The sequence below is a fragment of the Nuphar pumila genome, chromosome 6 (assembly GCF_984573655.1).
Source record: "Nuphar pumila chromosome 6, dmNupPumi1.hap1.1, whole genome shotgun sequence".
Lineage (NCBI taxonomy): Eukaryota > Viridiplantae > Streptophyta > Magnoliopsida > Nymphaeales > Nymphaeaceae > Nuphar > Nuphar pumila.
This window is the reverse complement of record NC_143254.1, coordinates 125,642,131-125,665,497: the sequence shown is the minus strand read 5'-3', so window position 1 is coordinate 125,665,497 and position 23,367 is coordinate 125,642,131. Positions and strand designations below refer to the sequence as shown.

General features: G+C 40.4%; 2 protein-coding genes across 2 annotated transcripts; one reads left to right on the top strand and one right to left on the bottom strand.

Annotated features, from left to right (window-relative positions):
* The first annotated feature begins 1,056 nt into the window (after positions 1–1,056).
* Positions 1,057–10,280, top strand: LOC149836081 (hydroxymethylglutaryl-CoA synthase-like). The gene is made up of 12 exons (XM_090010782.1): positions 1,057–1,229; positions 1,462–1,568; positions 2,350–2,482; positions 2,723–2,866; positions 4,321–4,479; positions 6,077–6,150; positions 6,286–6,361; positions 6,471–6,526; positions 7,361–7,448; positions 7,588–7,728; positions 7,818–7,967; positions 9,915–10,280. Exons 1-12 carry the CDS (start codon positions 1,158–1,160, stop codon positions 10,134–10,136), a joined length of 1,422 nt encoding a protein of 473 aa, XP_089866908.1. The 5' UTR covers positions 1,057–1,157; the 3' UTR covers positions 10,137–10,280.
* Positions 10,281–21,738: 11,458 nt separating this feature from the next.
* On the bottom strand, positions 21,739–23,057 carry LOC149836080 (uncharacterized). Its single transcript, XM_090010781.1, has one exon. It carries the CDS (start codon positions 22,863–22,865, stop codon positions 21,816–21,818), a length of 1,050 nt encoding a protein of 349 aa, XP_089866907.1. The 5' UTR covers positions 22,866–23,057; the 3' UTR covers positions 21,739–21,815.
* Positions 23,058–23,367: the final 310 nt, after the last annotated feature.

Sequence of the window (23,367 nt, the reverse complement as noted above, 5' to 3'; positions counted from 1 at the left end):
AGCCACTCCAACAATCACTTATGGCCATATGACCTTAGAGATGTAAGGGAGCATTTGTTATATTCCCACTCAAAGAAAGCCTCTTTGCTTTGGAGGGTGTTTGTGTGTAGCTAAAGAAGACTTCACTCAAGGGTTTTTGCGAAGCCTTCTTATGTTGAAATAGAATTAAACCTCCTCGACAAGGTGCAATCACATATCACAAAATTTGTGTATTAAGCACTTGATTGCTCTTCATCAAGCATTGGGATCTGTTCCCAAGATGGAGGGTGATCAAGTGCTTATTGCGCAAATATTTGTGCAATCATATTGCAGCAGATCTTTTCACACCCATACAGAGCTTTCTACCAAAAAGAAGATCACATTGAAAACAACACTCTTTAAGAAGAAAAAAAAGAGAACAGTGTTTGTGTAGCCGCTGCTGTGAAAACTGCAAAAATGCTTCGTGCTTACTGCATTTATGTAAAAACCTCTTTTTTTTTTATATACATGGCACACAAACTTGCTATTAAAAAGGTCATTTTGGAAGGAAAGTCCTTCCCTAAAAGGAGAGGAGGAGAGGTATGAACTATGAACCAATTTTGACAAAAAAACTGTATTTTTTCATTTATTATGTGGGTCCCAGAAACGTTTTGTTTCACCTTTTGTAAGAAAGAGGCCTTACTTTCGTAAGAGCCTCTTTCCCAAGGAAGGGCATGAAACAAACGCCCCTTAAAAGACGTTTCAAATTGTAGAGGAGAAAAAAAGATCCACAACGCCGTTCCATTCCTACCGTAAAACGGACAGACTACAGAGAGAGGCTACTCCCAAGTCGCGGGCTCGCGTGCCCCCACGCGGGGCACGCACGTTGTCACTCCGCCTCTTTTGGGAGCATCCAAGTGTGCGTTGCCTCTCCCTCTCTCTCTTTGCATGTGGGGAGCTGGTGGTGGGGGTTGTGACAGAGCCTTCTCTTTGCTGTCAATCCCTGTTCTTTCTCTCTCTCTGTCCATTCTTATTTATATTTCTTGCGAGTTCTTCGGATCTCTCTCTCTCTCTCTCGTTCATAAGAGAAGAGGAGGAAGAGTGGGAGCGACTTTTCTGGAGAATTCTGATTCTCCTCCTCCTTTCTTTCTTTCTTCTTCCTCTTCTTGTTGCGTTTTGTTTGGTTTGGATCGAGCGTCATGGATTCTCAAAGGAAGAATGTGGGGATCCTCGCCATGGACATATACTTCCCTCCTTCATGCGTCCAACAGGCAGGGACTCTCTCTCTATCTCATTGCATTTTTTGTTGTTGGGGTGTTTTTGGTGGATGGTTTTTTGTTGGTGTTGTTTTTTCTGGGTTTTTGTTCGTGATCTGGTGCTTGTTTCTGGTGAAATTGCTTCTCGTGCTTTATTCTTTTGTATTTAGAGGTCGAGTTTCTCCCCTTCCTTTTACTCTGGAGCTGTTTGTTTGTGCTTTTGATGATCTGTGGCATTGGACTGTAGGAAGCTTTGGAGGCGTACGATGGCGCGAGCAAAGGGAAGTACACGATCGGGCTGGGCCAGGACTGCATGGCGTTCTGTACGGAACTGGAGGACGTGATCTCCATGAGGTTTTGAGCCTCCCCACTTCGTCCCTCCCTCCTCCTCTGTTTCTTCTTTTTCACTTTACTTCCATACCAAGTTTGATTGGACTTTATGTTTGCGAGTAGGATGTGTGGTTAATTGCGTAAGAAAGAGAAAATAAATTGTCTTGACTTAACAAATTTGGTCTGTTTTCATGTATTCGGAGCCACAACTGATATCAGGCCTGTTTTGACACAAATCTATATCAGGATTTCTGACCTTGTTCCAGTTCTGGGACCATATCTAGAGCTTGATCTGGGCCCTAGCCCGCTACCATACATTGTGATATGAAAAAAAAAACTGTACTTCAGGAATCTGGAATCCGCGGCTTAGAATAGAGATTCCTTCGGGAAGGAAACTCCTGCTATTAGTGTTTTATAATAGAAATGAGCTGCAAGAAACTGATATTTATTGTGATTTTACCAACTTGGTCTTTCACCATTTTCATTTTCATGTCTTAGTGTTTTGAGGAAATTCCTGCTATTAGTGCTTTATAATCAAAATAAGCTGCAAGAAACTGATATTTATTCTGCTTTACCAACTTGGTTTTTCACCATTTTCATTTTCATATCTTACTGTGTTTTCAGGAAATTCCTGCCATTAGTGTTTTATAATAAAAGTATGCTGTAAGAAACTGATATTTATTGTGCTTTTACCAACTTAATCTTCCAGCATTTTCATTTTCATGGCTTACTGTGTTTTATGCTACTGTCTTCTTCATTCAACTTGTTGCACTTTGATTTCAAGCTCTGACACAACCGTTTTCAGCTTGACAGTTGTCACCTCTCTTCTTCAGAAGTATGGGGTTGATCCTAGACAAATTGGCCGTCTAGAGGTAGGCAGTGAAACCGTGATAGACAAGAGCAAGTCCATCAAAACCTGGCTTATGCACATATTTGAGGTTGTATTTTGACCCCTTTGGCAGTGTTTCTACCTTTTCTTTATTTGTTCTCTCAAGTTAGATGTGTGCAACAATATGTTACCTTTCTAAGGGCCATATTGTACCTCATGCTTTGCTAACAATATTTATTTGTACACCAATCAATTTCATCTTTTAAGCATGCACGCACACAGACGCATGCACACAGAAAGATTTTCATCTTTGGAGGCTAAGTGCTTATTGTCTATGTGACATGAATAGGAATGTGGTAATAGTGATGTTGAAGGAGTTGACTCTACAAATGCATGTTATGGAGGAACTGCAGCTTTATTCAATTGTGTGAACTGGGTGGAGAGTAGCTCATGGGATGGACGCTATGGTCTTGTCGTTTGCACAGATAGTGCGGTATGAACCTTGACTATTGCGTGTAGGTGTCAGGTGATATTGTTTGCTGGTGAAATGTTAGCCAAATTGAGGCTTTGGTTTTGCTTGCTGGGTGCACACTGCACACTCTGATTGTTCAACTTGAATGCTTTCCGTCTGTAGAAGAAGGGGACTTCACCTTTACCTTTGCTTTTGTGATATATTATTATTATTTGTCTTTTGTCAAAAGAAATTGTTGAAGCAAATGGTAAAATATTAACCCATTTACACGTGCAATTAAGAAATTTCTCTAGACGGACACTATGCAAGAAGTTTAACTTGAGGCCATGAGAATAGAAAGCTTACATTATTGTCAATATTACACAATGATAATTGCATTAAAAGAGTAAAGCATAAGGACATCACAGAAATTATGCTAGCTACTTTCTGTTATAACTTTTAGCAGGTGAGAGTCTGTGCTGATTAATTTGCACTTGGAACTTGTTTCATTTTTTGTGCTTAATTTTAGCCTCCATTTTCTTGTCTCTCAAGCTATGTTGCCCCTAGCTTTTCAAGTTGGAACTATAATTGTCAACATGAAAGAAGTGACACCTGCCCTCTGTTAGGATGAAATGAAAAATCTAAAGCTATGAACTATTTCACTTGCATATAGGCAAACATGGCTTTGATGGTCGCTGGTGATCAGCCTTTATCTATGTTACCTAGACATGTATGCAGCTGTCAGCATTAGACATAGGCATGGAGTGTGGGATGGATTGAGGCTTAAACAACTGGATACATGGGCATCCCTGTGTGTGTGTGTGTGTGTGTGTGTGGTGTGTGCATGTGCGGGGGCATATGTAAGAGGTTAAAGCATGTCCATATATTGAGCTGCAAACAGAGAAAGTGTTAAATCAGTAGTGCGATGTGTTGGACTAAAATAATAAAATTATACCTACTGTATTCTGCAATTATTTCTTTGTTGATTCAAGTAAAACCATGAACATGTACAAACACAAAGTCCACAAGATGCTTGTAATTTTAAACAAAATTAACTGTAAAAACGTGTTTAAATTTGAAAAAACAACCTACACTTTACAAAGAAGATTTGAACACCGCATGAACTAAAAGAGTGTTTTGTAAGTATTGATGTTGCCAATGCTGACAGATCGTGGCTGGTAGGAGCATCCAAATAATGCAGGTCTTCATTACTCATGGAAATAGTTACATAATACATGGCCATCGAGTGTCTACACTAATGTAATTGTACATGCAGTTCTTCCATGTGTGTGGTTGATAATGTTGTGACTTGAGTGACAACTTTGGAATATGCAAGCATGTTAAATTTGTCTACACAAAATGGTAATTCATCATTCGATTGCCTACAGCTTGCCAATTGTTAGGCTTATGTGGAGGGCGGATGAATACATTGCTGGTGTTTCTGTAATTTTTGTTTTATATCATATAATGTGCTAAACTGCATCTTTATTTGGTAGGTTTATGCAGAAGGACCTGCCAGACCTACTGGAGGGGCTGCTGCCATTACAATGTTAATTGGGCCCAATGCTCCTATAGCCTTTGAGAGTAAATACAGGGGAACTCATATGGCTCATGTTTATGACTTTTACAAGCCCAATCTTGCAAGTGAATACCCAGTATGCTTCTCTGACTTTCATCTACATATTTTAATTGTGTTGATTATGATGCTATTCAAGTCATAATTGTTATAATCCGGCATGATCTAATCATGGGTATCCTGTTATCTGTAGTACTTGTTTAGGAATTCACAGACCGTGTGTTATTCTTCATATACACTTTGCTTAGAATATCTATCTGAGGACTGGATTTTCACTTCGAAAATATCTTCTTTTTGTGATATGAATTTTTTTAAATACCCTCCAAGAAACAGTGATACCTTTGACAACCAGAATAATAAGTTGCATGAATACACAAGCACTGCGATTTACATTTAGCTGCATCCGCAAGCTATTATTTAATAATTTTCATGCATGTTCTGTTCACTAGCAATGGGATCCTTTTAGATCTAACAGGTGGCATTTTGAATTCCCTGTTATCATGTGTTGCTTATTGATTTATGGATGCTCATTGCATGTAAGTATCAAAGTTCTTATTTTTCCCTGCATCCAAATGAATTAATCTTTGTTGTTGAGCTCATATTAATGTTCAAGACTCCAGTAAAAGACATCAAATTATTGTTTTTGCCCCATTCAGGGAAATTTTCTCAGTTGTATTTGTATTTTCAAATACATCTCATAAATTTTCTTTTATTTGATACCTTTAGTTAATTGTGTGCCGGTTTTTTGGAAAATTTGGTCTTTAATCAAAGAAATTTGACTGATTCATCTAAGGTAAGTAAACACAGTTTTGAAAAGTTAAAAAAAAATATTTTTTGGATAGGCAAAAGTTAAAAAATTATGATATGTGTTAATTCCAATAAATGTGTGTGTCATGTTGCTAAGCCGTTAGATGAAGTAGACTTGTATTCATATGTCTGGTTTGCTTGATCAATGGAGTGATCACGTTGGCGGACTTTTCCAATGGTTGAGATAGCCAGTGTTAGATTGCTAAGATAGTGATTGTTGAAATGAAAGTGTAAAATAATGATATTCAACATCTATAATTTTGATAAAGCAATTTTTCCATTGTTGCATGTGGGCCATAGTGGTTGATTTTGAAGCTTTCATTGATTTTTCCCTTATTGATCTAGACTTTCAATATAAATGGTAATCCTTTGAAGTATTAAGTGAACACTTTGACTTCTTATAGAAGGGTTCCCTATACTTTTGCAGGCATTTCTTATTGAGAATTGGCAATTTGAATCCTTTGAATTTAAAGATGTTTTGAACTAGTAAAAACTAGGTGTCTTGAGTTTTGGCTAGCTTGAACAATGTTTCATGGATATTGAAAGCCAGAGATTTTATGAAAAATGCATTGATTGGTGTAGCATAACTCGTGCTGATACTTGTGAATTGATTTAATTGAATTTTTTACCACACTCCATTTTGTATGGAAGTTTAGATTGCATTTGGATTTTATAAATGAATTTGTATCCATATCTTTGTTTTGGGAACAGTACATTTCCTTTTCATATCTTAAGTTCATGATAATGTTCCCATTGTATCATTTATTGTTGTGTTTAAAGCTCTCCTTGCATATATATTTGAACCTTGTCATTTGCATATTGCTACCAACAGTGTCCACACATGCTAAATCTAAATGCTTGTTGTATAGGTTGTGGATGGGAAGCTTTCACAAGTGTGCTACCTTATGGCACTAGACTCATGTTACAAACAATTTTGTAGCAAGTAATAAGTGAATACATGTTGGTTATTCTATTGCTTAGTTTGTCCCCTCTTTTTCTTAATTGTCTTTTGTGGAATCTTTTATTTGACAAGAGATCTCTTGTTTAATAAATGATTTCTTGCTTGATTCTATGTCAGGTATGAGAAATTTGAGGGGAAGCAGTTTTCTCTTCTTGATGCAGATTATGTAGCCTTCCATTCTCCCTATAATAAGGTATTGTATCATTATCTTTTGTGACATTTCTTGGTGTGTTACCTGCATATATTTATCTATTTGTAGAAGATATGCTGAATTCTATGTTATTCTGTTTGGAGTATTGCAGCTTGTGCAGAAAAGCTTTGCCCGACTTCTATTCAATGATTTTTTGCGTAATGCCAGGTTTGCATCGTATATATCTAAAACTTTTTATTACAAACCCTTCTTGCTTACCTGTGGTCTGAAGGGAAGGCTGTCCTGTCACTAGGATTACTTCAATATGAGAATTTCTAGCCGCTTCTGTAGGAATGGATACTGAGCTAAAAATCAATGGTTGGCATATTCTTCTAGAGTTATTACTTTGTAGCACATGGGGTTTCACTGGCATGCTGCTTCTTGGAAAGTCTTTGAAGTGGCTGACCATAAGTCATATTGGATGGGGGCAGTCAATGCTACCTTGTATGTTTAATTTTTGTGGGTGGCATTGCCATGTAAGTGGTGTTGCATTATAATTTGGTAGGCAATTAACCCAGTCCCAGTACATGTAATTTATTGCAGTTTGCTTCTTCCAAGTCAATGTTGCTGTCTTTTATAGTGTAGCGTATTGTAATTTTTTTTATATCCAAGATTCTCCAAAACAATAAAATCTTGAAAATAAAATATTTTCAGAATACCACTGAATTCGAATCATCATGGTATTATCCTTCTTATCATGGTGATATCATGAAGTATCCTGATATTGGTCCAAAACTTATAAGGGTGGAAGAAAACTTATTTTTCTACTTTATTATTCCCATTTCTCTTTAAAACTTCCAGAGAATTTCCTGGTAGAATATGTTTTTTGAAATCTCTCTGTATACCATCTCTGAGAAATTTCTGAGAATGACATCTTTGACAGTATTAGTACGTTTAAAGATATTTCTTTGCTTTTTCTTTTTCATTGTCCGATAGACATGCTCTGGGATGTAATATGGAAATTTTGTTTCATTAAGTTCATGATTGTGTATTTATTCATAGGTCTGTTGAGGAGGATGCTAAAGCAAAGTTGGCACAATTTTCAACCCTGACTGGTGATGAAAGTTATCGAAACCGTGATCTTGAAAAGGTCTTGCTAGTTTCTATAGATTTAAGATTATGCCTTAGGTCAATTTAAGACCTTTATTTTGCTGTACTGTCAACTGTACTTGCAATTTTTGTTTATTTCCATTTCTATTAGCTTATATTTTCTAAATGAGTTCTTTTAGGTATCTCAACAAGTGGCCAAACAACTATATGATGTGAAGGTCCAACCATCAACTTTCTTACCAAAGCAAGTTGGAAACATGTACACTGCCTCACTTTATGCGGCTTTTGTGTCCATTCTTCATAACAAGCATAAATCATTGGTAAAGCTTTTATTTGAAAATTCTGGTTTGCATTGTGGATTTATCTAGCATGTACTTGTTATAGCAATAACTCATTGCAATATCTACAGGAAGGTCAAAGAGTTTTAATGTTCTCCTATGGCAGTGGTTTGGCTTCAACCATGTTCTCCTTGAGATTGAACGGTGGTGAACACCCCTTCAGTTTATCAAATATTGCCAGGGTGCTTAATATCTCTGAAAAGCTGGAGTCTAGACATGTGGTATGTCCATCATTTCTTGTTGTATCTGCAAGAAAGCTTGTATTACATATTTTTGTTTCTTTACAAAATCCTACATAGCATTTCTAATGCTATGCCTTGAACCCTTTTTTGGCCATCTCTCCTACGTAATCTTTTTAAGTATATGACTGAGGACCCAAGTGAATAGCAAGCAAGTCACTCATATTACTGAGTACAGGTAAGACCGACCCATTATCACATCAACCTTGTTTTCAAGGAGAAATCTTCATAAAGACATGATCTAAGATATCTGAGTAGTTTTGTTTGGAAATGCTTTCTACTTTGGGTAATAGGACCTTAGATTAACCAAGAAGCGGATCTATCTGGCTGACAAGTAACGGATTGGGTTTTCGTATTGCTTTACACATGCAATGAAATCTTTTATATGGCATGTTTCTGGTGAAACATCATATTTGCCATAGATAGAAATTATTACAGTGGACAGGTGCTCTATGCAAGTATTTTGTTTAGCTTCCCTCTTTGAGAAGGTCATATTTTAGATATGGGTCTCTACACAATCAAAGACTGGACAAAAACTATGGGGAAATGTTTACAATAGTTGTTTATACTTGTTTACCCTTAATAGCATCTTGTTCCTATAAATCTTGTTTGTTACACATATTTCTCCTTTTGACAAAAAAAGATGGAAAAGCAGAGATGCGGTCATGGCTTTATTGGGAGCATGCTACAGTGGAAAGTTCAGAAGTCTTATCTGTAGGAAAATGTTGCTGTTTTCATTTCCTAGTATATAATATAAATGTAAAATCTTCATATAGGTGTTTCCAGCAGAATTGGTGCATCTAGAGAAAGTGAGCATAATCGGTCTTCTGGACTTGGAAAACGAACCACCATTTCACAACCATCTTTTTACTTGGGCAAATCAAATAGAACTGTTTTACATATAAATCTAGATCTTAAGGGGTAGGGGTGTAATTGAATCTGGATATATCGCTGGCCAATGGATCACTCAAAGTGACCCATCATCAAATCTGCAACTTGGTGCAAGCTCGGCTCGTTTATCTACCTGAACAAGTTCAAGCCAAGCTTAAACGAGTCGAGCTCAAGCTGAACCTGAGCTAGCTTGGCTCATTATGCATCCCTACTTGTGCAAGTTGAATAAGACAGTTGCATTCTGTTGTTCCTAAAAAATTTGGGGTTGATGATTGTTCACTTAGCCCATCTCTGTAAGGCCAATCTCTTTCCCCTGATTTCTGTCATTTTTGTAAGAACTGAATTTCTCACTAGAAATGAAAATGGACGAATAATATCGACAATTGAATTGACATTTAGTTAGGCTGATTGGAGATTTCTTTGTGGTTTTGAGCATGTTGGACATGGGTGTATGAATTTTATGGCAGATTAATGGTGTTTATTGAGTGACCATTCTTGCAGTCTGTTTATTGAGGGAATTATCAGGACTCAATGAGTAGTAGTGGTAGTGACATTGCTATCTCATACACTGGACATAGACTGCAAAAGGCAGAATATTAACTCGGAAACACTTTGCTTATATTATATTTTTAGTAGTGCCAACTGGATTGTCATTACCAGATTGGAAGGCATTAACATAACCTACAACAGCCACAAGATTAGCTCAGAAACATTTTTCCTTTTGTAGTGCATTTTGGATTTATTTTACATTGGCATTTTGTCACTTGAATTTTGCACATCTTTCCCACGTTTGTGGCATCTAAAGCTATTACATGGATTGTGGGTATATTAGAAAGTATTCACTTCAGACCTTCAAAGACCACTTAATTAACCTCTAATTAACGTTACATGATTCTCAAGCTTTGTTCTTATGTTCATGTTACGATGGAACTTCTGTTTTCTTTTATTACTATTGTTGGTTAAAATCTGATATTTCTATATATCATTGGTATAGTGATATTTTCATTCCATAAGTCTAAACTGTGTTTTATTTTGCAGTCTTCACCTGAAAATTTTGTTGAAAATATGAATCTGATGGAACGTCGCTATGGAGCCAAGGGATTTGTGACCACCAGTGACAGGAGCTTGCTGTCTGATGGAACATTCTATCTAGTAGAGGTTGATTCCATGTACAGGAGGTTTTATGCCAAGAAGTCGGGAAGTGAGGATGCAGATGGAACAAAGGTCAGCTATGAAAATGGAATACTGAATGGCCATTGATCCCCCATGATCCATGCAGTTGTCTGTGAGAAGTTAGTTGTTTGCACCTAAAGTTGTAGAGAGGGTCTGTAGCTGAAGATGGTCATCTGTTTGAACATGAATGTGTGGACTACTTCTAGTATGCTAATTGATTTAGTTTAACAGTAAGCCATTCTTGTCGTTTGATTAGTGAGCGCTTAAGCTGCGAAGGTATATTTGTGGTTCTGTTATATATAAACAACTCTAGGCTGGGGGTCGTTTTCCTTTATTGGGAGGTGGTATAGCAGGTGGCCTTTAAGAAAAGGCCAGGCAGTTAGACTTGTGTTACTGTTTGCCGATTTCAGCGATGAATTGGTATTTTATGGCTATATATATATATATATATAGAGAGAGAGAGAGAGAGAGAGAGAGAGAGAGAGAGTAATGCTACGGTGCTCCACATACTAGAATCTATTTGATAGGAATCGTGTTTCGGATCATATTTTTTGGACATAAAAAAAAAGATTTTTTTTTAGTCATGAAATTTTGATACAGCCATTGATTTTTAAAGGTCTTAAAAAGCTTATGTGTTCCATAATCAATTGATCAAAAACTTGTTTTCTACCCAGTAATGCGTATAGATCATATCTATAGGGTCTGATCAACAAAAAAAGTTCATGAAATTTGAAAATATAAAGCTTCCATTAGGTGGCAGTACTCGACCAGACCCTGGGAGATTTTTGTGGTTCAAGTTATGTTTGACAAATCTGATCCCACCGATAGATTCAGCATGGTTCTTTTACCAGAAATCACTTGTTGGGTTATGTTTTTCTTCATCAAAAAATATGATTTTATGGGTTTAAATTTATAAAAATTTTGAGTCATCAAGTTTTGAAGCTTTATAAAAGCCAATGCATGTCATAAATTCATAATCGGATGACTCGAAAGTCTATTCATGCTAAACAGGCCATCAAAACGCCTATTCCTGCTAAACAAAACATGTAGATCACATCTTTAAGGTCAAATTTAAATATATATATATATATATATATATATATATATATATATATATATATATATATATATATATATATATATATATATATATATATATATATAAAAAATTAAAATTTAAAATTGAGACTGTCCGCACCCTCAAGTTTTTGTAAGAGTTGGTTTGCACACATTCAACTGACCGCGGGTTCAATACTTGTTAGAACCATACGGTATTATTGTATCATATATATGGTTGTAAACGGGTAAGGTTTAAGAAGGGTTTTTGCAAATTTTGGCTGTTATGGATCCGATCTGATCCGACTCTTCAATGTAGTTTGAAATCCCTAATCTAAACCGTTTGCATCCCTAATGAATTTCTAAATAATTCAGCTAGTGTGGATGAGCCATGAGGGGGAGGTGTGACTGAAAAATCACGTGAAAAGGGGGGGGTGAGAAAACCTGAGGCCCACATTACCATGGGTGGCTGTTTTTTTTTTTTTTGATATTTACATGTAGAAACCATCCTCAGGACCAGAGACCTAGCCACGTTGGCTTTGCCTGTCATACTTATTGTCGCTGTTCTAACAGCATAAAACTCTGTGGGCTTACCCTTTGCCCTCAGAGAGTCACCACACTTTGGCTTGTGCAATGAGTGACGCTCATGGGATTTGAACCTAAACCACCTGCTTAGAGGCCTAGGTCCCACCTCTGGGGCATTCCCTGCCTGTTTGTTTCACCCATGATAGAAAAAAATGGAGGTTTCCTGCCAACGTGGGCTTTTTCCATGAAAACTGGCTGCAGCAGTCCTGTGTCCAGAGAGAACTACGCGATGAAAGGGTTGAAACTGAAAATAGATGCATACCTCCTACCATGAGCGCAGCAGAATGAAGATGATGTTGATGAAGAATGTTAAACATGTGAGGGAAAGGCCTTCCAAGCTCTCCTAGATACGCACGGGAGATAGGCACCCACAGGCATGTACACTTTTTCTATCTAGTGAGTTCTGGGAACCTGTCTCTTAAAACTATATATACATATTCCTCAACCCATCGTAGATGAATCCAAAATGGATGGGTAACTGAATAACTGAATGGGATGTGATAGAAATTATCTAGATTCAAAATGTAACCCCTTCTTAATGTGATGAATATGAGTCATAACCCAACATTCTTCCACTTGGCCCAATTCATCACAATTCTTCAATCCCAATCAAAGTCTTAAACAAGAACTCCTAATGGCATGAATCATGGTGGTAAATACTCTCAATTGAATATATCCTTCCATGTATCACATTACCACTAGTTTATCCTTGAATAAGTTCTTAAGGGAGACAATAATACTTAATTAACAAGCTACTTAAAAGCTTACTTAAGGTCCAAACAATAACAATAATGAAACTGAATTGTTTTTTATTCATCATAATGACATGTCTAAAATGAAAGCATTAACAAATGAGATCAACATAAACGATGACATGAGTCAAGTGTCAGATATCACATATCCAAAGGTACACAAAGTCCCATACGGGTTACATGTTCATTAAACACTTTTGGCTCAAATCCCTTCATCAAAGGGTCTGCAATCATGAACTCTGTACCAATATGTTCAATAGACACTATATAATCTCGCACCTCCTTCAAAGTTAGATATTTAATATCAATACGCACACTAGCTCGCGTAAACTTATTATTCTTGGAGAAGAAAACTACATAAGAATTATCACAAAGTAACTTAAGAGGCTTCGAGATGGTGTCAACAACTCGAAGACCAGAAATAAAATTCCTCAACCAAATAGCCTGTGGTAGTGCATCATGACAGCTATGAATTTTGCCTCCATAGTGGAAGAAGCAATAGTGCCTTGCTTTCCACTCCTCCATGAAATAACACCCCCAGAAAGTAGGAAGATAGACCCTGAAGTAGACTTCCTATCATCCGGGCATTTGACATAATCTGCATCTGAATAACCAACCACCTCTAAATGATCAGTCTGTCTGTATGTGATCATTTAATCTTTTGTGTCCTGTAAATACCGCATAACCTTCTTTGCAACTTTCCAATGATTCAATCCAGAATTGCTCTGAAATCTTTCCAGCATATTCACTATATAGCAAATGTCAGGCCTCATACAAGTTTGAGCGTACATTATACTACCAACTGTTGATGCATAAAGTATGCCTCTCATTTGCTTTTTCTCTAATTCATTCTTTAGACATTATGCCAAACAAAAGTTATCTCCTTTAACAAAAGGTGCAGCTGTAGGTGAGCAGTTTTGCATACCGAATCTTTCAAGGACCCTTTTGATATAGACTTTCTGAGACAGACCATGTAAAACCCACAGTTTAAAATATATATATATATATATATATATATATATATATATATATATATATATATATATATATATATATATATATATATGTATCAGATCCGGGTCGGGTCGGGTCCGGACCCGACCCAGGCCCGTCATCGATAGGGTTTCAATAACCCGACTCGAGAAGGGGATTTTTGAGAAAACCCCTTCTTGAGCGCCGCTCCCCGCCTGCGATTTCGGGAGGATAAGGGAAACCCACCGGGGTTTCCCCTTTCATCGCCCCCCTGAGGCCTTTAAGATCACTGCAGGAGGGCAAGGGGGAGGCACACTGCCCTTCGCTCCCATCGCGCCGACCTCCTCCTTCGTTGCGTACGTCGCCGACGTCGCCGCCGCCGTGACAACCACTGCAGACCGACGACGTCGACGATCCTATTCCCAGGTACGCCGTTCTTCTCCCTCTTCTCCTCCTCACCCCCCCCCTCCCCTTCTCTGTCACCTCGCCGGGAGGCCGACAGGCGCCGCACGGCCCCTGTCGCGCCCTCCCGCCTCTCCTATGCCCATCGGAGGCCCGACAGGTGGCCTACGAGGCCCCTGTCGTCCCCTTTTCCCTCTGGGGGTGCGCCAGAGTGCCGGCAGGGGACCAATGGCCCCTCTCCCCTGTGGATGATAGGGCGACCGACGGGAGGTCGGTTGCCCCCCTGTCACCCCCCGTCCCGATCTCTTTCTCTATGTCGGCAGGGGTTGACCCCCTGCCGCCTCTCGACTATCGGCAGGGGCTCATCCCCTGCCGTCGGCAGGGGCTGGCCCCCCTGCCGCTTCGATGCCGGCGGCAGGGGCTGGCCCCCCTGCCGCTTCGCTGCTGTCGGCAGGGGCTGGCCCCCTGCCGTCTCATGGTTGTCGGCAGGGGCTCAGCCCCTGCTGCTTTGTTGTTGTTGGCAGGGGCTGGCCCCCTGCCGCCTCGTTGCTGTCGGCAGGAGCTGGCCCTTTGCCGCCTCAGTACTTTTGACATGGGCTCAGCCCCTGTCGCCCCGCTGTTGTTGCTTTCCTGATTTCGGCCGCCAGGGGCACACCCCTGTTGCCTCTCTCTTTTTCGATCGACGACCTGACTTTCTATTCTTCGCATGATAATTAATGTAGCGTTGTATACTCACACTTTTGCAGACTTCGCATCAAACCCCCGCTCTGGCTCCGCGGCCTGAGTCTCGTGTCATCTACACCCGTAGACGGATGCAGTTGCACGACATCCCGAGGTAGGGGAAAGTCGCACGAGGATTTTTGGATGAATAAAATAAAATAAGACTTCTGAGATAAAATAGTTATTTTACATACCTACTTATCTGAAGAAGTATTTAATTTATGATTGGATGGTCAATGTTTTACTCGTTCTGATTCTTTTGAAACTACATGCTTAATGTAAATTCTTTGGGTGGACTCATTCTAGAGAGAATCGAGTAGTTTAATTGGCATACCTGCTAACCTGTAGGATTACTTAACTTATGATTTGCTGTTCTGCATGCTTATTCTTTTGAAATTGCATACTTAATGTAAACTTTGTGAATAGACTCATTTCTGTAGAGAAATCCACTGCAATTGGTATTGTAACCGAACCTTAAGGCAGGTATGGTATAAATTTGATGAGAGGTCATGGAGTACCTTGAAGTGGGAAATCAACACTTTATTGATATAGATGAGATAATTTCAGCCTCCATAGGCTAATTGCTCAAAGAGCACTACATGTCATGTATGAACCAAAAGAATCATAAAACATTATATGTTGCCCTCTCATCGTAGTCGTACCTCTAGGTAGGTACGATCGTACTTTGGGACAAGTACGTCCCATGTGTGTTACGATGATTAAATGATGAGGTTGTAGTAACCTCGATGAGTGCATTTAGCACAATGCTGAAATCACATAAATGGTGACAACTTGCCTTCACAGGCAAGATACTCGAGTGGGTCTAATAGACTAGAGCATGTAGTATGGGGCGGCGGTTAAGAAACCCCCGTCGTACCTATTCGACCTTCACGGTTCATCAAGGGAGATGATGGATGGTACAAAAACTCCGATGGACAGGTTGTTAACAACCACCCCACGAGCAAAAGACTCGGCTTCCCCAGTCATCGGAGTTAGGGGAAATGGGATTACCATAAATTATCCTAGGTGGTAACTCCCAGGTACTTCTGCAGAAGTTGGATGCATCCATGGGCCACGAATGCCTTTGGAGATTTACTCTCTTGGTCACTGACTGTCCCCTTAGGAGCGGACTCAGTCAGCCATCCGGGTTAATGAAAACACCTGACATATTATACCCTCGGATCGGTCTCGGTTGTTTCTACGTTTTGCGTCTGTGCGTACCCACATGCCAGTTAATATCAGAACTTAAAGATTTCCTTTTTGAATAGTTGAGACTTACACTGCTTGAAATGCTTCAAACAATAGCTCTTTGCACATATTACACTTGTTAGAATAGATTACAATTGTATTAGTTGTTTTAATATAATAACTGCTTATCTCATGAATGTCCTGCTTTATTTTCATTCTACTTATCTATTCGTGCACCTACTGGTTTGTTATGAAACTGGCCCATTTCATGGGCAGGTGAGGAGTAGGACTTCACAGACGGTCGATGGCGTGGTGCAATATGGCTCAAGATTTATCTTCTTTCTGCTAGCAGCTTGGCTCTGAGTTTTAGAGTTTTTCTTTAGATTATGAAACTTTGGAAAAATGCTCATTATGTAATAAACTGCAGATTTTTAATCTATTGCCTTATTTCCTCGATTCCTTTAAGTGGTTGTTCATGTGAGATGATTTTTCAGCTAACGTACCCAGGATTGTTGACTTGTGCTCTTTTCTAAATGTCTTCTGTTGTTGTTGTTTTTTTAAGTAAAAACTTTAAATCTTTGAAAGGTTTTTCGATAATGTTTTCGAAATCACAAGTCGAAATTTTGGGGCGTTACAGACCAAGTATTCTTTAAGTTTTGTCTCTGTAAATTTTAATGCCCAAAACATAAGAGACATTTCCCATATCTTTCATTTCAAATTTCTTGGAAAGAAACTACTTAGTACCATGCAACATGTCCAAATTATTGGTTGCAAGGAAAATATCATCCACATAAAGGACTTAAAACATAAACTTGCTCCCATTTACTTTAAGGTATATACAATTATCTACAATATTCTTAGTGAAACCAAAAAAGATACCATATTATTGAACTTAATATACCATTGACAGGAAGCTTGTTTGAGCCCATATATGGATTTCTTAAGCTTGCAAACAAGGTTGAAACCTTTATCTGAGATAAAACCCTTAGGTTGTTGCATGTACACATGTTCATTTAGGATTCCATTCAAAAAAGCTATTCTCACATCCATTTGATGAAGCTCTAAACCGAAATAAGCAACTAAAGTCATGATTATCCTAAATGAGTCCTTCTTAGAAACTGGAGAGAAGGTCTCATAGTAATTGATGCTCTCCTTTTGAGTGAATCATTTGTCTACAAGTCAGGCTTTATATCGATCTATATTGCCTAATGAGTCTCTTTTAGTATTAAAGACGCATTTGCAATCAACTGATTTGGCCCCTTTAGGCAACTCCACTATATCCCAAACTTGATTTTTAGCCATAGATTCCATCTGTTCCTTCATGGCATCATACCATTTTAAGAAATCACTCTCACTCATGGCTTCTGAGAACAATGTAGGATCTTCATTAACCACAATGTCATAGTCAACTTCCTGCAAGTAAGTCACATAATCTGAAACAATTACAGGTCTTGTCACTCTACCAGATCTTGTTGATCTTACCCTTTGTTCAGTATCTTGTAAGGATATAAGAGTAGGATCCATTGCTTCAAAGATGATTGATTCTTCATTGGGTTGTACATCATCGATTGATTGTCCCTCTAATGCCTTACTCTGTTGAACAGAGCAAGGCATTTGAACAACAACCATATCCCCTGAAATTTTAAGAACTGAAATAGATTCTTGTATTTTTTCAAAATTTATATCTCGAGGTTGTACACTCCAACTAATCTCATCATTCTAAAAAAAATTAGCATTTTTTGCATCAACTATTTTTGAAGTATGAGATGGACAATAAAATTTGTAACCCTTAGACTCATTTGGAAAACCAATGAAATAACTACTGATTGTCTTCATGTCTAACTTTTTCTCATGTGGATTCCAAATACTGACCTCTATAGGATAACCCCAAACGTGTACATGTTCCAAACTAGGTTTTCACCCTTTCCACAATCCAAAAGGTGTCTTTTGAACTTCTTTAGTAGGAACCCTATTTAATATGTACACTATAGTTTTCAAGGCTTCACTCCATAGAGATAAAGGGAGAGTAGAATTACTAATCATACTCCTAACTATGTCTATTAATGTTCGATTCCGCCTTTCAGCTATACCATTTTGTGATGGTGTACCTGACATTGAATATTGAGGTTCAATACCTTATTCTTTAAGGAATCTTGCAAATGGATCAAGTTTTTGTCTATCATCATGCTTCCCATAATATTCACCACCTCTATGCTGAGGCTACTCCTAGTATAATAAATATTTATTTATCCATAAAGAACAGGCATAAAAAAAATATCCAACAATCACATGAGTATTCATATCGAACATGAATTTCTTACTAAATGCATGATTATACATGATATAAACAAAAATACTACATAGAATACTTATTTAAATTATTATGCACAATCATACGATAATAGACCAAAATTCAATACATATTGAATGAATTCATATTCATGTCGAACATATAAATCCTATTTGACTCCAAAGCATATGATTCAAATTGGATTCAAAATTTGGATCAAATTTAATTCATTATTGAATAATGGACACAAGACCATTAATCTTAATTTGTATCCATAAATCAATAAATTAATGAATTAAATTCAATTGAATCTTAATTGATCCAAAACTAAATTAAATCCAACATTAACAACTTCGAACACAAATCTGACTCCAAAAAAAATAATGAATTGAATTGACACAGGTTTCATAACTTGATGAATTCAGGTTTAAACTGAATTAGATCAGCCCCATTGAAAACAGATTTGGGGATTGGACCCAAAACCCAACAAACCCATGTCAATCGGTTAAGCAAGAACCCGTGTATACTTTAAATCATTGGATCAGATCTAAATGGTCCATTATAAGACCCACAATCAACCCAAACAATGAAAAACAAAAATTTTTGCACGAATGTTGCTCAAACACAATGTTGCCTTAAGAATTGGGTTGGACCCTAATAAACCCAATTAGGGCTTGGACCCAAAACCCAACCAGTCGTGACTTAATACAACAAGTTTAAAACGTGAGTCACATGGACTTGGGTTGGATCCATATGACCCAAATCTAGTGATGAGGCAAAAATGACCCCTCTGCAGTTATAGAAAGGAAAAAACTAGAACGTCTAAGGTGACCACCACCAGCAGCGGAGGCACACTGACATCAAGGCCACCAGCACCATTCTGTAGAACACCTTTTAAACGATAAACCAACGTCGTTGAAGATGGTCGCAACATTGCCGTCATGGCGAAGGTTCGGGTGTAGGACATGAACCGTAGAGGCCAAAGTGCCAAAACGTCACCGTCGCTCAAATCCTGGCTGTAAACTATCGCAGGGATAATCCGAGAGACATCGCAGACGCAGAGCGAAAATGACCATGTCACTTACCGGCATGCCCCTTAATCAGCGATAAGGGCTGGTGGGCGTTTGTCGACAATGACAATATCAGTTGGCAAACCAGCATCAATATCCAGTTGTGGGTCATCTGAGTGATGCAACGGAAGGTAAAGCCCCATCCCAGTTGACTGATTTTTGACGAATTGTGTCTAGCACTTCGCCGGATCTCGAATATCTTAATGAATCTTGTATAGATTTCATAAACGACGACCAACATCATCGGCGACAGAAAGGCTGAGCTCTGATACCAATTGAAAGGGCTGAAAATGAAAATAGATGCATACCTCCTGCCATAAGCGCAGTAGAATGAAGATGATGTTGATGAAGAATGTCAAACACGTGAGGGAAAAGCCTTCCAAGCTCTCCTAGATACGCACGGGAGATGGACACCCATAGGCATGTGCAAATTTTTTATCTAGTGAGTTTTGGGGACCTGTCTCTTAAAATTATATATACATATTCCTCAACCCATCGTAGAAGAATCCAAAATAGATGGGTAACTGAATAACTGAATGGGATGTGATAGAGATTATCCAGATTCAAAATATAACCCCTTCTTAATGTGATGAATACGGGTCATAACCCAACACACGAGACATGAACTCTACAATTTTTTATAGTTTTACAATTTTATTTTTTATGTTAAAGTATCAAAAATATATTTTTATCCATTAAATAAAAAAATCCTTGTCTCCTATTCTAGTTTTTGGAAAAAATTACATTACTTGTAACGAGTTGTCTGTGTCCTTGTAAGTTTGAACACAAATATGCTCAGTGTGACTGACATCTATTCCACAGTAATCCTAAGAAAACATTTGTTTTTCTTATCCACAAAGGACCCCTTTGATTTTTAAAGTAATATACTCGTTCATGCCACGGGGTGGGGAGTGAAAGGCGCAACCCTGTGGAAAAACACTGTGCCCTTTTTGGGGCTCATGTTTTCTCACAGGAAAAGCGCTTTACTTTTCTTTTGTTTCATGCTTTCATCCCCATGGAAGACCCTTTCGTAGGAAAGTGCACAATTTTCTAAAACGTCTTGCCAGCTCAGCCTTTCATTCAAAATTCTTCCACATGGGGGAAGTCTGAAAGGGATTTTCAAGAGAAACAAGCAAGAAGGTGGGAAACAATGAGGGGGGGCCACTTGGGTCGTGGTCGACTTTTCTTTTCTTGTGAATTCTTTTGGGTGCTTGTTTCTCCTCTCAAGGGAGTGCCAGTGTGGCGCTTTCTCACGAAAATCACTTCAAACAAACGGGGGTTCTGCCCTGAGAAAAGTCCTTTTCATATGAAAAAAGGATCAAACCCTTGGGATGCACGTGGGCACCATCACAGGGTCACGTGGACCGACCACTTTCCAGCGGACAGCGCTTTTTTGCCTTCACGCCCGGCGCCCTTTCAGCGCCCGCAATAGAAAAATTAATTGTCTCTGAGAAGAAAGTTGACACGATTCTGTGCTGCCACGTGTGAAGGTATAGTCAGAAGTTCCACAAATCTTCTCCACCTTTTCCATTAATTCACGGGATGCCTGCCTACCGGACCTTGACTTCGTAAACTGCACCAAAATAATAAGACAGGTAGATCAAGTCCGAGTCCATCAGGGTTCCTCTCACTCAGTTAGATGGCTCGGTCAGCTTACCCCACAGCTCAGACTCCACAGAAGAATGGCCACCGTTGACTCGACTTGCCCCAGCTCTTCTTGGGCCCAATCTACAGTCAGCTCACGGTGACGGATCAACCGAGCCGATCCCAGTCAACGTGACAAAAAAAAAAGTTTAAGAAGAGGGTAATTTAGACATTCTGCTATGAGCATTTAAACGGGCAAGCAACCGTGCGGTAGCAGGAAGGGGACGAGCGAATGGGGACCACACTCTGCTCGCACGTGCCAAACACAACAGCCAATGACATAATAATAAATAAAGAAATTGAGAAACGGAATATTGTGGTATAACGTGGTGTGCAGAATTACGGAGAGGAAGGGTTGGGTATTGAATATTGGCCTTGACGGTGGGGTCCACGTGGGCCCCGTCGTCTGACAGAGCAGCGACGCGTGCACCGAGCAGCGAACCACGAGGGGACAGGAGGGTGTGGGGGGTGAGCTGGCCCCCTCAGAATATCTTTGAAGGTGGGGGCCCACCTGGAGGACCTAACCCCAATCAATCACATGAAGGCTTCCCACGCTAGCCCTACAGGCCGTAGACCAGAGAGGGCAGTGGTCCCCAGTCCGACCGACCCAGCACGACCAACGGAGGGTCGGGGGGGCGCCCTACCCCACACCACCAACCCAAGGCCCAAGGGGCAAAACCCCATGCACCCTCTCTTTTGACCACCGCGAACCCCAAGGACCCACCACTCGGTTCGAGACCCATACGTTGATACTTAACTCACACCCTCCCACCAGCGGGCCCCACCTCACAACCCTAACCCAACAGTCTTAGAGAGAGAGTGGACCCCACGTCACAACCCTACCCAACAATCTTAGAGAGAAGAGAACAAAACTACCCTCATCTTTGCTGAGTATTACTAAAACGACCTCCCGTCCACCCAAAATGCCACAAAATTAATGAGAAAAAGAGAAAAAAAAAACACAAAAAGTCGTTTGCGTTCAAGTCAGCAAGAGTAGAGTCGAGATATCCCTTTTTTTTCATTTTTAAAGCTTTTTTTACATGAGTTTAGAAAAGAGAAAAAAAAGGGGAAAGGAAAGGGAAAAAATCTATTCTTCGAGGGTATTTTGGGAACGTTCGCGGTCGCTGCTGCCTTTGTCTTGCTGCTGCTCGCCCATGAATTGGTGGAGCTCGGCCCTGGCTCCCTCGCCGGAGGACACCGGAGGTGGTGGTGGTGTGACGGAGGCGTCTGCGTCGGCGGCAGTGGTGGTGGTGGTGGCGAGGTTGAGGTGGGGCACGAGGACGCCGTTGGTGGCGGAGAAGAGGGCGGAGATGGGGCGGGCGCCGAAGTTCACGAGTGAGGGCACGGGAGGGGCCGAGAAGGTCCAGAGCTGCTGACCGGATGGGACCGCAGACGGTTGGGGGTGACCGCTAACGGGAACCATCCAGACGGTTCCGGCCACAGCGTTGGGGAGGACCCGCTCCCCTCCGACGGCCCACAGGGGCCCGCAGATGCTGTGAGACATCATCGACGAGCAGAAAGGGATCACCACCGGATGTTCGCTGTTGGTGGTGGCTGAGCCGGTGGTGGTGGTGGTAGTGGGTGCCGGTTTTCGGCGACGCTTCTTACAGTCGGTGGAGGCGGAGGAAGGCGAGAGGAGGGTGGTGGTGGTGGTGTCGGAGGGAGGGCGGCCGGTAGGGATCTTGAGGGTGCCTTCCACCGAAACGGCGATGGCCGGGACGGTTCCCGTACCAGTGGCGGCGATGATGGCCGGCTCGGCGTGCTCGAGGAGCCAGCGGATCGTCTCGCCGTCGGACTTGTGGCCCAGTTCCCTCGTGAGCTGGAAGATCCTGGCCGCACACGTGGCCGGCATGCGGATCCGACGGCCCCTGCCCTCCACCTTGGTGTGGCGGTCCCGGTTGGGGCCGCGCCTCTGGCCGCTCGGCTTCCTCACCGGCTCGACCGCAGCGTTCCGATTCTGCTTCTGGTCTTCTTCCTCGTCGTCAGCGACTGCGTCGGGCTCCGGCTTGGGGAAGACGGGCAGGTGGGGCGGCGTTGCGGTTGATGGGTCGTCGGTGGCGGCCACCTCTACATGGCTGCTCCCTCCTTTTCTTTCCTTCTCCTCATCTTCTTCTATCTCCTTCTGCTTCGTCTTCATGGAGAGAGAGAAAGAGAGATTGAGATTGAGAGAGGAGAGAGAGAGAGAGTTGCTTCTTTTCTCTGCACTTCTTTATTTGTCACGCGCGTCTATGGCTTTTGGAGAGAGAGAGAGAGAGAGAGAGAGACTCAAATGATATATGTGAGGGTTTTGATGGGTGAGGGAGAAGGCAGAAAAGGAAGGGGAGTTGAACTGAGCAGAGTGGTCAATCTTGCTTGTTTTCTCTCTCTAAGATATATATATACATACATATATGTTATATACATGGGGGCGTGAACATAAAACAAAAATATATATGGCGAGGGGGAGATATCTTGGTATTGGATTATATATGTGTCCACGTGTCTTCAAAGGGTTCGTTCATCGTTTACCATGTCTTTTTTTTTCTTTCTACTTTTCTTGCTCTTTCTTTTCATTCTCATTTCTTTGTTTTTTTCGTTTCTTTATTATTGAAAAGTGATGAATGCGTTGTGCTACCTACTTGGTCTCGGCACTCTAATGC

Coding starts and splice junctions, on each gene's coding strand:
- LOC149836081 (XM_090010782.1), top strand. CDS start 1,158: ATGGATTCTCAAAGGAAGAATGTGGGGATCCTCGCCATGGACATATAC. Junction 2,483..2,722: donor GGCTTATGCACATATTTGAG/GTTGTATTTTGA, acceptor TGACATGAATAG/GAATGTGGTAATAGTGATGT. Junction 6,527..7,360: donor GATTTTTTGCGTAATGCCAG/GTTTGCATCGTA, acceptor ATTTATTCATAG/GTCTGTTGAGGAGGATGCTA.
- LOC149836080 (XM_090010781.1), bottom strand. CDS start 22,865: ATGAAGACGAAGCAGAAGGAGATAGAAGAAGATGAGGAGAAGGAAAGA.